Source organism: Lepus europaeus, chromosome 3 (genome assembly GCF_033115175.1).
Source record: "Lepus europaeus isolate LE1 chromosome 3, mLepTim1.pri, whole genome shotgun sequence".
Lineage (NCBI taxonomy): Eukaryota > Metazoa > Chordata > Mammalia > Lagomorpha > Leporidae > Lepus > Lepus europaeus.
In genome coordinates, this window is record NC_084829.1 from 122,414,215 (window position 1) to 122,428,078 (window position 13,864).

Consider the following 13,864-nt stretch of genomic DNA (forward strand, 5'->3'; position numbering starts at 1 on the left):
GAATAGTCTATGTTTGCAGAAGACAAAGCCTGAAGGCATTGAGCTTTATTGAATTGTTAAAAAACAGGTTCTATAGTATATTAAAGTGAAATGTTGCCTAATATATGGACCCCAAGTAACCAAAGAGGAAAATCATGTTGTGGACAAATGTCATATATCTTGTAAACATGACAAAATATTTCTGGATTAAAAGAAGAAAGATAATCAGACAGTGTTGGTAAAAATTGCCTGGAAAAGGACTTCCATTCAGTCTTCTTTGTGAACGGAAAACTAACAAGGATTAAATGCACACAAACATTAGACAGTTTGCATTAATACAGTGGAGTTGTATTTTCCCTCCAAGACTATGGAGAGTATTATTAGGTGGTTACAGGAGTTTGAAAAAAATGTTTCTAAGAATCTGTGGTATGATTTGTACTCTGACTCTCCATGTTGGTATTTCTTATTCTGATGAAAAAAAATTAGTATACATGCATAAAACAAAGAACAGGGCAATTTAAAAGTACAAGACTAAACACACCAGCAGGCAATAATAGTACTATGAAAAAATGTGCACAAATTAATTTCACATGCATTTTCTTACTTTTTCCCTTGGGCTGTTCTGTTGAAAGAGATATAGACATTACTCTTAAAATCTTTAAAGATAAAATTAATTATCTAAATCATTGATTAGACTGTATTTTTTTTTTTTCCAAACTCCCTTCCTCAACTTCTCCCTTTAAATTTCACAGGGAATGTTGTTCTGAGGTATTGCTAACTATCATGGGTATTTCCTTAATTTGATTGAAAAAACACAATTTGATGATGAATAAACTTAGGATTACATTGGTTAACCATTTAAACTATTCTCAACTGGTAGTTTTCTTAAATAAACAGGTGAGAACAGATAAATGTATCATGCACATAAATACATGTGAGCAAGTCTAGATACAGAAGTGTACTTTCCAAATGAATTGTTATTTCCATTAAAGACTTACAGAACCAATTCAGTTCCTGAAACTCACTGATGTATCCAAAATTAACTTAATGTATGCTTTCTAGGAAACTGAATGCTTCCTACTGGACATTGTTCAATTTCTTGTGAAGCAAACATTTCTCTGAAAACAATTACTGTGGAAGTTAAATAGATGCAGTAATTGTTTTCTATTACTACCAAATATTTCTCAGAACAATTTTGTCAAAAAATAATTTCTCTTTAAGTTTTTCTCTCTCTCTGAATCTCAGCCTTTCTCATTTTTTCTCTAGCCCTAAAATGCTATTTAACTGTTTATCAAATTTAATACAGAATAAAAGATTACTTTCAGTACCTTCTGCAGGTTTTTTTGTTTTCTTGGAATCTGCAATACAAAGATAAATTATTGTTTAAAAAGATATAAAAAGTATGTGAGTGAAATTGACATTTGAGTATTGTTTGCAGCCCTTCTGAGAAACATTTGTTTACATACTACTTTTTGATTTCTTAATTTACTAGAGGATTGAGCTTGTGGTTATAAAGTAAACTGAAAGTATGTCATTGTAAAAATTGAAAGAAAAATAGCAAAGAAAGGAGGAAGTAGTGAGAGTGAAGGAGGGAGGTAGAAGGGAAGCATCAATGTGCTCTTAAAACTCTCTATACATATGAAATAAAATAAAATTTGTCCATTATATGTAAATTAAATATAAGTGCAATTTTAAAAACATATGATAAAAAAGCAACTTATTTTCTCACAACAGAATTTCCATGAACATTGAAATGATCTTCAAAAGATGGATTGATTCCATTTTATTTTCTAAAAGACAAGGCTTAAAGAGAAGCTGTTCTGTTTTTGAGAGGACGAATATTAGAATGGGGCGGGTGGTGATGAACTTTTTGTTGATGTACAAAACACAGAAAAATATGAAAAAGATCACATGTAATCTGCAGATAAACCTCAGTGCACCTATAATCACTAATAGAAAGTCAGCTTAGAAAATATATCATCTGTTTTCATAAATATGGGTTGTAGTCCATGAAGCTATCTTGCAGTATCTGAGTTTGTTCAATCTAAGTCATGCCAGCTGAACTTCATTATGATCTTTTTGAATAATTATAACCATTTCTATTATAATGAAGAAGAAATAGGTTGGTGTTGGCTCACGAGTTACTGACAAACAATATTATGTTAATAACTGCTATGTAATAATGTGTATTCAGTGGCAAACACATCTATTTTTAATATTTTCAGCCTGCATATGAGCAATGTTTACTATTTTCAATTATTATTCAGCTGTGAAACTTTCTGTTCTTATTATAAAAAAAAAGCAAAGGGCTTTGGATACCATTTGTTTTAGGAAAGAAGCACTTTCAATTAAAATTTTGCTTACAATATTTTATTTCATATCTTCTTTAGCATATATTTTGCTTCTTCAATAAATTAATTTTAAAATTCTCTATTATTCAATTTAGAACTATAATTATGAATTATGAATTGATACTTGCAAAAAGTAATTTTCTGACCTATAATTATCTACTTTAGAACCTTGAATAATAGATAATCACTAATAATTTGCAAGTTAGTATTTGTGTGACTTATAGCAATATGATACTATCAAAACTTTATGACAGGGGCTAGCACTGTGGTGTAGTAGGCTAAGCCTCAGCCTGGGGTGCCAGCATCCCATATAGGCGTTGGTTCATGTTCCACTGCTCCTCTTCTGATCCAGCTCTCTGCTTATGGCCTGGGGGTGGGGGTTGGGGGACAGTGGAGTATGGTCCAAGTGATTGTGCCCTTGCACCCACATGGGAGACCCGGAAGAAGCTCTTGGATCCTGGCTTCATATAAGCACAGCCATCTGAGGCGAGAACAAGCAGATGGAAAACCTTTCTCTCTGTCTCTCTCTGTTTCTAGCTCTGCCTCTCAAACAAACAAACAAACAAACAAACAAAACTTTAGGATGAATAGATCTGAAATGGGTGAAGGGCATAGTGTGTATTCAGAAAAGCCTGTTAGAGGATCAAAAAAGGCACTTCATGAAAAAATGATAATAAATGATGGTAACAATGGTAACAGCAACAATTCACTTCTATTTAAGTATAAACTCGAAATACATTTTAGAAAAGCACATATGACATTTGTCCCTTTGGGACTGGCTTATTTCACTCAGCATGATGTTTTCCAGATTCCTCCATTTTGTTTGTTGCAAATGACCGGATTTCATTGTTTTTTTTTACTGCTGTATAGTATTCTATAGAGTACATGTCCCATAATATATTTATCCAGTCTACTGTTGATAGGCATTTATGTTGATTCCAGGTCTTAGCTAGTGTGAATTGAGCTGCAATAAGCATTAAGGTGCAGACAGCTTTTTTGTTTGCCAATATAATTTCCTTTGGGTAAATTCCAAGGAGTGGGATGGCTGGGTTGCATGGTAGGGTTATATTCAGGTTTCTGAGGAATCTTCAAACAGTCTTCCATAGTGGTTTTGCCAGTTTGCATTCCCACCAACAGTGGGTTAGTGTCCCTTTTCACCCACATCCTCTCCAGCATCTGTTGTTGGTAGATTTCTGTATGTCAGCCATTCTAACCAGGGTGAGGTAAAACCTCATTGTGGTTTGATATGCATTTCCCTGATTGCTAGTGATCCTGAATATTTTTCATGTGTCTGTTGGCCATTTGGATTTCTTTTGAAAAATGTCTATTGAGGTCCTTAGCCCATCTCTTAAGTGGGTTGTTTGGTTGTTGTGGACTTGCTTGATCTCTTTGTTGATTCTGGTTATTAATCCTTTATTGGTTGCATAGTTTGCAAATATTTTCCCATTTTTGTGTGAGGTGTAAGGTAGGGGTCTTGCTTCATGCTTCTGCACATGGAAATCCAGTTTTCCCAGCACCATTTGTTGAATAGACTGTCCTTGCTCCAGGAATTGGTTTTAGATCCTTGATCAAATATAAGTTGGCTGTAGATGTTTGGATTGATTTCTGGTGTTTCTGTTCTGTTACATTGGTCTATCCATCTGTTTCTATACCAGTACCATGCTGTTTTGATTACAACATCCCTGCAGTATGTCCTGAAATCTGGTATTGTGATGCCTCCAGCTTTGCTTTTGTTGTACAAGATTGCTTTAGCTATTCGAGGTCTCCTGTGTCTCCATATGAATTTCAGCATAATTTTTTCCAGATCTGAGCAGAATTTCTTTGGTATTTTGATTGATATTGCATTGAATGTATCAATTGTTTTTGGAAGAAATGACATTTTGATAATATTGATTCTTCCAATCCATGAGCATGGAAGATTTTTCCATTTTTTGGTAATCCTCTTCTATTTCTTTCTTTAAGGTTTTGTAATTCTCATCGTAGAGATCTTTAATGTCCTTGGTTAAGTTTATTCCAAGGTATTTGATTGTTTTTGTGGCTATTGTGAATGGGGTTGATCTTAGAATTTCTTTCTCAGCTGTGGCATTGCCTGTGTATACAAAGGCTGGTTTTTTTTGTGCATTGATTTTATATCTTGCTACATTTCCGGGCTCTTCTATGAGTTCCAACAGTCTCTTAATAGAGTTCTTTGGATCCCCTAAATAAAGAATCATATCGTCTGCAAAGAGGGATAGTTTGACATCTTCTTTCCCAATTTGTATCCCTCTAATTTCTTTTTCTTGCCTAATGGCTCTGGCTAAAACATCCAGAACTAGATTGAATAGCAGTGGTGAGAGTGGGCATCCCTGTCTGGTACCAGATCTCAGTGGAAATGCTTCCAGCTTTTCCCCATTCAATAGGATGCTGGCCGTGGGTTTTTCATAAATTGCTTTGATTGTCTTGAGGAATGTTCCTTCCATACCCAATTTGCCTAGAGTTTTCATCATGAAAGGGTGTTGTATTTTATCAAATGCTTTCTCCGTAACTACTCAGTGAATCATATGTTTTTTCTTCTGCAGTTTGTTAATGTGGTGTATCACATTGATTGATTTGTGAATACTGAACCACCCCCACATACCAGGGATAAATCCCACTTGGTCTGGGTGGATGATCTTTCTGATGTGTTATTGAAATCTGTTGGCCAGAATTTTATTGAGGATTTTTGCATCTATGTTCATCAGGGATATTGGTCTGTAATTTTCTTTCAATGCTGCATCTTTTCTCAGCTTAGGGATTAAGGTGATGCTGGCTTCATAGAAAGAATTTGGGAGGATTCCATCTTTTTCAATTGTTCTGAATAGTTTGAGAAGAAATGGAGTTAATTCTTCTTTAAATGTCTGGTAGAATTCAGCAGTGAATCCATCCGGATCAGGGTTTTTCTTTGTTGGGAGGGCCTTTACTACTGATTCAATTTCTGCCTCAGTTGTAGGTCTGTTTAGGTTTTCTATGTCTTCCTGGTTCAATTTAGGTCGGTTATATGTGTCCAGGATTCCATCAATTTCTAATAGATTTCCCTGTTTGCTGGCATACAAGTCCTTGTAGTAATTTCTGATTCTTTTTATTTCCGTGGTGCCTGTTGTTACATTTCCTTTTTTTCATCTTTGATTTTATTGATTTGGGTCTTTTCTCTTCTTTTTTTAATTAGTTGGGCCAATGGTGTGTCAATTTTGTTTATTTTTTAAAAAACCAGCTCTTTGTTTGGCTGATCTTTTGTAATGCTTTTTTGGATTCAATCCTGTTGATTTCTTTTCTTATTTTAATTATTTCTCTTCTCCTACTAGATTTGGGTTTGGTTTGCTGCAGATTTTCTAGATCCTTGAGATGAACTGAAAGCTCATCTATTTGGTGCCTCTCCAATTTCTTGATGTAGGCACCTATTGATATAAACTTTCCTCTCAACACTGCTTTTGTTGTTATCCTCATTTACTTCCAGAAAATTTTTGATTTCTCTTTTGATTTCTTCTATGACCCAGTGTTCATTCAGGAGCTTGTTGTTCAGTCTCCATGTGTTTGCATATGTTCTAGGGATTCTTGAGTTGCTAATTACCAGCTTCATTCCACTGTGGTCTGAGAAGCTGCATGGTATGATTCTAATTCTTTTGAATTTGCTGAGGCTTGCTTTATGGCCTAGTATGCAGTCAGTCTTAGAGTAGATTCCATGTACTGCTGAGAAGAATGTAAATTCTTTAAGTGTAGGATTAAAAGTTCTGTAGATATCTGTTAGATCCATTAGGGCAATAGTGTCGATTAAATCTGATGTTTCCTTGTTGATCTTCTGTCTGGTTGATCTGTCTATTTCTGAGAGTGGAGTATTGAAGTCCCCCAATACTATTGTATTGTAGTCTAAGTCTCCCTTTAAGTTCCTTAACATATATTTTAAATAAACCGGTGCCCTGTAATTAGGTACATGTACATTGATAATAGTTACATCTTCCTGTTGAGTTGATCCCTTAATCATTATACAGTGCCCCTCTTTGTCTCTCTTAACAGTTTTTGTGTTAAAGTTTATTTTGTCTGATATTAAGATGGCTGTGCCAGCTGTTTTTTGGTTTCTGTCACTATGGAATGTATTTTTCCAACCTTTCACTTTTAGTCTGCTTGCATCTTTTTTGGAAAGATGTGTTTCTTGGAAGCAGCAATTAGATTGGTTTTGTTTTTTAATCCATTCAGCAAGTCAGTGTCTTTAAACTGGTCCCCTCCTAGCCTGTAGGGTTTCTGATGAGAAGTCTGCTGTGAGTCTAATTGGAGATTCTCTGAGAGTAATCTGACGTTTCTCTCTTGCACATTTTAGAATCTTTTCTTTATGTTTGACTGTGGTGAGTTTGATTACAAGGTGTAGTGGTGAGGATCTCTTCTGGTCATGTTTATTAGGGGTTCTATGAGCTTCCTGTACTTGGTTGTCTCTGACCTTCTCCAAACCCGGGAAGTTTTCTTCCAGTATCTCACTAAAAAGACCTTCTAATCCTTTCTCTCTCTCCATGACTTCAGGAACTCCTAGAACCAGAATGTTGGGTTTTTTAATAGTATCCTGTAGATTCCAAACAATATGTTTTGAATTCTATTTCATCTTCTTTTGTTTGACTGTATAGTTTCCTGTGCTTTAAGGGATCACATAAACAAGACTAGTCTCTGCTAATACTAACTGATAGAATTAAAAAGGAGAGAATGATCCAACATGGGAAGCAGGATACACAGCAGACTCATAGAATGGCAGATATCCTAAACAGCACTCTGGCCTCAGAATCAGCACTTAAGGCATTCGGATCCAGCTAAAAAGCCCATGAGAGTATTTCAGGCATGGAAAGCCAAGACACTCTGGCAAAACAAACAAACAAACAAACAACAACAAAAACAAAAACAACAACAACAACAACAAAAAACACCTAAATGAAAGATCTCTGCGAGTGAGATCCCAGTGGAAAGAATGGGTCATCAAAGAAGGAGGTACTTTTCTCTGAAGGGAGGAGAGAACTTCCACTTTGACTATGAGTTTGTCTAAATAAGATAGGAGTTGGCGAACTCAAAATACTTCCATAGCCTTGGCAGCTCACGACAAGAGCCTCGGGTGATTACTGACATCATATGGAAAATTTCAGTTAGTTTGACTCCAGGTCATGGAATAGGATTTCTTCCTGCCCTAGTAGGTGTGTTATCCTCACTGAGTAGTCCTGTGATAACAAGAACACAATCAATAAAGGAAACGCAAGAATATCATAGAGGGCCCATGGTCATTCAGGAATAAACTTGGAGATAAGTTTTTGTGTGTGTTGGGGTGGGGATTGCAGAACAGAGGATAAAACATGACACATTACAACAAGATCATTGCCCAGTATTCTCTGAGTAGAAGCTCAATACACTATGAATATCTTTGTTACCTCCATTATTTTTAACTTCCCTTTCCTCTTCCTAATAAAAAGATCAACAATATATTAGATATCAGCTGTACTGATATTAAAAAATAAAAGCTAATACTAACTCCAGGGTAAGGTAAAAAATGCTACTTATTGACATAAAATAAAACATTTCATGAAGTGGAAATTGAAAATATAACAAGCCATCATCTAATCAAATAAGTTTTTAAAAAAGTTCAATGGGACTGGAATGGTGGTGCTGTAGGTCAAGCCATCACTTAGAATGCCTTCATTGCTTCACATCCAATTTTCTACTAAAGTATCGGGGAGGCAGTAGATGATGACCCAAATATTTGAGTCCCTGCCATTCACCGGGATGGAGTTCCTGTCTGCTGTGGCATTTGGAGGGTGACTGAGCGGATTAAAGGCCTAACTCTCTCTCTTTCTCTCTCTCTCTCTCTCTCTTACTCTGTCTTTCCCCTTCTCTGGCACCCTGCCTTTCAAATAAATAAGTAAATTAAAAAAAAAATTTTCAAAGACCAGCGTTGTGGTGTAATGGGTTAAGCTGCCTCCTGCAACACCAGCATCCCATATGGACCTGTTCAAGTCCTGGTTGCTCCACTTCTGATCCAGTACTCTGCTATTGTGTCTGGGAAGAGCAGCGGGAGATGGTCCAAGTCCTTGGGCTCCTTCAACCACATGGGAGACCTTGAAGAAGCTCTGGTTTCTGGCTTCAGACTGGCCTAACCTAGGCCATTGTAGTCATTTTGGGAGTGAACCAGTGAATGGAAGATATCTCTCTCTTTCTCTTTCTATCTCTTCTCTCTCTCTCTGAAACTGTTTTTTCCAATAAATAAAATGTCTTTTTATAAAAAAATCAATATATTTGTTGAACTTGGAGCTAATTTTCTTAAAATATCACAGTAAAGCTATATCTTTTGTTTAGAAGTCAACAACTCACCACATTAATATAAATAAAGCATCTGAGCAACTGAAAAAATATAGTATTTGCAATTGAAAGATCATGTACTAACCGTGACAAGCTATTGGTACTCAATGCTATCACTCTTGCCCTCTTGGTGCTCTTTGCTGGAACAGCTTAAAAATATTATAAGGGATTGCTTGGTGAATACACTTCCTTGCTGACCAACTGCCCAATAATCTGAGCATCAGTCTTTTACTAGAACACTGAATTCGTCATCACTTGTGATTTAGCAGAAGAGATGTGTTCACAATTTTTTCAATACACCACTCACTCATCTTTACAAGGGTATCAGCTACGAACTATTATTTTCATAAGAGGTATAAGAGGAAAAAGATATGCTAATTTATACCAATGGGAAAGTTAACTCTTTCATAGTGTCCTACCCATGAAATAACCCCCATATCTATTGTGGAATTGATCTGATTAACAGTATTATTTACAGCCTCAGGTATTTTTGCTTTATTTTTTCAAATTATCCCTCTTCAGGTGCTAGTTCTGAAATCCTAAAACTTGATACTAGTGCTCACATATATTCACCTCTACTTGCACTAATTTTACTAAACAGTAAATCTAATCTGGCTAATTCTTAGTAGAGTTCTATATTTCAAAAGACAATCTGAATTTCCTAGAATTCTAGCTCCTAGTTTGAAAGAATTAGATCTACTTAGATCTGTTAGCACAACCCAGGTATCAGTGAGGGATGATATACACTTAACATGAAACAGTCAGCAGTTGGTTTCTGACTTCTCAAATCTAAAAATCTCACTGCAATATAACTTCAATTATAAAAATGACAATATAATAATGCCTTACATAGTACATGAGAAAATGGGTGCCTATTCATATTTATTGTGACTATTAGATTTGTCTAGAGTCCTAAATATTCTGATTCAATTACAGAATACATATTTATTCAGTAATGCACAAAATAATCATATGTGTATAGGGCATAAAATGATTTGGACACAATCCTTTTAGTTAAAGATTTTAAGTCAACCAAGAAAAAAAAATGAATAACATGAAGTACAAGGTGGCAAGTAATAAATGAGAGTAAAGATATACAGGTAAACTCTGATGGGAAATTATATATGAGATATAATATTTATAATTGGGAGGGTCCCGCAGAATTCTTAGAGGAAGGAGAATTTATAATAAACCCTGAAATAGTCTAACACTTTTAGAAGGTAGAGGAAAGAGTAAACTCAGGTAGAACAAGAACAAAGGAAAATTGGCACAATCCATGAAATAAAGGACATAATTGAATACATTAAGTATATGACACAAGAAGGAAGAGCATATATAGAATAGGGTAACAGCTCCACCATGATATCCTGGTGACCGCAAAAAAATCTATACAGGACACACAGACAAAGCTTTGAATTTTGGAAGGATGCTTTGTGGTCCTCCAAGAATGTGGGAGGTTAGGGAGTCCATCAGTAGCTACAAGGACAGATCCCACATGCTTCTGTATCTCCTGGGAGCCTGTCAGGAGACAATTTCTTGGGGTTGGCCCTGTGGCATAGCAAATAAAGCCTCTGCCTGCAGTCCCGGCATCCCATGTGGATGCTGGTTCAAGTCCCAGCTGCTCCCTTTCCCATTCAACTTCTGCGATGGCCTAGGAAAGCAGTAGAGATGGCCCAAATGCTTGGGCCCCTGCACCCATGTAGGAGACCTAGAATAAGTTCCTGGCTCCTGGATCCAGATCAGCCCAGCTCTGGCCATTGTGACCATCTGGGGAATGAACCAACAGATGGAAGATCTCTTTCACTCTCTCCCTTTTTTTCTCTCTCTCTCTGTCTCTCTCTCTATCTCTCTTTTGCCTATGCCTCTGCCTCTCTGGAACTCTGTCTTTCAAATAATAAATAAATGTTAAAGAGAGAAAGAGAGAGAGAGACCATTTCTTATCACATCCTAAATTCTCTTTGCTAGAGCTTTCTGGAATAAAGCTGCAGATCACAAGATCATTTGAATATAATATAGAATTGACTTAATAACAAGATGTCCCAAACTTGTCTCATGTTGTTATCTGGCCACTTTAGTTCTGATATCATCCTTTAGGACAGATGGGACAAGAAATATGGAAAACCAGCACCTTTGCTACTCTTATTCTTGCTGTCTATGAAGGTAATACATTTGCTTCAGTCTCCAAAAGACTTGTTGAATCTAAACTCATGGAATGTTTTAGGCCTTGGTCCTGACCTTGCCTTCATGTATGTTTGACAGGAGGTCAGAAAAGGCAAGTCAGAAACAGAAATATGGGAAATTTAATTGAAGGTCAATCCCTGCAGAGTATACAGTGTGGTCAGTGTGCAGCTGCTTAACATTTTAGGTAGTCAATGACATGAAAAGTTTAATGAAGGCAGTTGAATATTCTCAAGAAATAATATAATCAGAACTATAATTTTGTTGTCAAAGATTCTCAGTAATTTTCATGTCAGGACTCCTTTAAACTCTTAACTCTAATTAAGGATACCAAATAGCTTTTATTTCTATGTCTTTATGATTTGAAAATTAAAGCTGAGGAAATCTTTAAAATATGTGTTGTTTAGACTAATAAACTTGTTACATGTTAAAATACATATTTTATGTATGACAAATACTGGAGTTCCCTGCTATTATTGCATTACTATGTATTTCTTTCTTGATGTCCAATGATATTTGGTTTATACATTTAAGTGCTCCAATGTGAGATGTGTATGTAATGAAAAATGGTTACACCTTCTCAATGAATTCCCCCCTTTTTTATTAAATAGACTTTGTCTCTTATTTTAAAAAAAGGAAAAATTGGTGAGATTGGTGCCTTTCTTGTACACTTTTATAAATCTCATTAATGTCTGCTTTACTAAGAAGACAGTTGGATCTGCAGCTCTACCTTGGTATTCACTTCGTTGCAATATCACTTAGTTGTAACATCTTTAGTCTCTGCAAAACTCCAATGAACACTTATGTAAGAGTAAGAATGAAGAAGGCAAATAATAGCTTTGTCATTTTTACAATTTGACTTTGCCTAGCCATTAAAAAGGTCTCAGATACCCAATGGAGTGCTTGAGTTCATTGGCTCTCAGTGCCAATGGGTTACATAAGAAGTAAGAATAATGTGAGATCATAAATGGCAATGGTATATCTTAACCAGAGGTCTGGAGGCCATGAATGAATAGTAGTTTGTCTAGATATTTTGGTAATAATTAAACAAAAGAGAGTTCAAACTGAAAATTATAGGAGACTAAACAGCAGAGGCAAAAGAAAAGGTGTAAAATGAGGCTTACGCCAGGGTTTCAGTCTTGGTGTCTACAATCATAGTGCTTTATAAGTTTTACAGATGGACATGAACACGAGATCACTTGTCTCTTCATAGGTAAAGCTCTACCCAATCGCTTCCTCACATTTCATGTTGATAATGGACAATTTCTCAAAAATTAATTGAGATGTGATGGAGAGGAGAAATATATAGACAGCTTAAGATTACGAGATTGCTATTTGACTGCTCTTTCATATAGCCTAGAAAATTTTAGTACTTTGGTTTGAATGCTAATAACTATTCATATTATTCCTTTACCTACATCAGTTGGTAAAACAGTTCTTTATTCATAAGAAGTGATAGTAGAAAAAAATGAGCATGTTGAAGGGCATAGTGTCTGACAAAAAAAAACTGGATCAGGTATTTAGTACCTTCTTAATCTTATAATGTCTCTTTCTTCTCACCAAATTACTAATAACATAAATGATGTAATTTCTAAGGCATACTGTAAAAACTTGTGTATATGTGAGAAATGAACATTGATTGTAATTTCTTGATAAGAAATACATTAGTGTGTCCCAGTTGTCTCATTACAATATATGATATTGACCTCTCTTTGCAAATAAGAACTAACTCACATATTTTCTCCCTTCCTTGTAAGAAGTTACTTCCTTGTATGACGGTACTTCAAAAAGTTCTTGAAATTGATATTAAAAGAATAATTTATTTAGGTGAAAAACATTTTTAAATACATGCATACAAGAAATGTTCCAAAAATTCATGGAAATCATATTATGAAAAAACTATGCATGGATTTCAAAGAATTTCACAATGTAAAGTTAAGTTCAATCCATCTTTCCATGAACTTTTTGAAGTCCCCTCATTTATATTCTTAACATCCTATTTAACAAAAGCAGAACGTGACTCAAACTACTATAATTATGTAAAATTTCATTGATAGAAAATGTAAAAATCACATGTGTTTTCTGATCTTATTTTCAGAGCATATATATAAACACTAATTATAAAGGCTTTTTCCAACTTAGAAATTATTTCTTACAATGATATTCTACATTTTATTAAGAGTATATGCCTCCATTAATAAACAGTGGTGGTGATCTTGTGCAAGCATGGCCCAAGTGTGTATTAAAGGAAATATCTGTGTAAACAATCCCAGTGGCCAAGACAGCCTTAACATTCCACTTAGCTTGACTGAACTTTAGGTAAGTTTCTTCCTGACAATAGGTCTCTAGTCTCCTTTTTTAGAGTGCTTAACTTTAGAATGATTGCAATTGAAAATTTGTTTCCTGCCTTTTTGAGATATAAAACTTCTACACCCAAGAAATGTCTTTCACAGTGACCTGGGAGTTACTCCTTTGAAATGTCATCATCAAAGAATATAGCACCCCTATCTCGTAGTCTCAGAGGGAAGGTAGGAGCTGAGCTTTGATAAATGCCAATTAGGAAACATAGATGGACTAATCCCATAGACAGCCCTCAGCTGACAATCTTCCAGTTTTCTTCTAGCTTACCCCAGTGCTTACAAATTTCCTGGCTTTTAGTTTCAGCAGAGTTCAGCTCAGTTTCTATCATCTTGACCCCTATTGCAAAAGACTTAAATAAGACCTTCTCTGCTGTTTAATACAATCTAGTACAAATTCTCCTAGACGAAAGAAAATTATATTCCACTTTCTATATCATGGCATCCAGCAAAAAGGAGCTGGTACATAATGAAGGGACTATAACATATTATAGCATAATAGAGCAAAGGAATATGAGTTGTTTGTGTCACAGATACAAGGATTTAATACAGAAAAAAGAAGTCTACACTTAATGTATTTTTGAAATTTGATAAGATTTCCAACGAAGTAATGATCTAAGATTCCAAAGAGCTATGTTTTATAATGTACTCTTAAGAAAG

The 13,864-nt window shown here is 35.3% G+C and overlaps 1 protein-coding gene across 1 annotated transcript in view; it reads right to left on the reverse strand.

The window, feature by feature from the left end:
• The window catches only part of LOC133756651 (triadin-like), a 284,878-nt gene that overhangs the window by 209,068 nt on the left and 61,946 nt on the right, over positions 1 to 13,864 (reverse strand). The window contains exons 5-6 of the mRNA XM_062187259.1: positions 1,308 to 1,337; positions 584 to 601 (exon numbers count right to left, since the gene is read on the reverse strand). Coding sequence (XP_062043243.1) covers positions 584 to 601; positions 1,308 to 1,337 — 48 coding nt within the window. The remainder of the gene's footprint in view (positions 1 to 583; positions 602 to 1,307; positions 1,338 to 13,864) is intronic.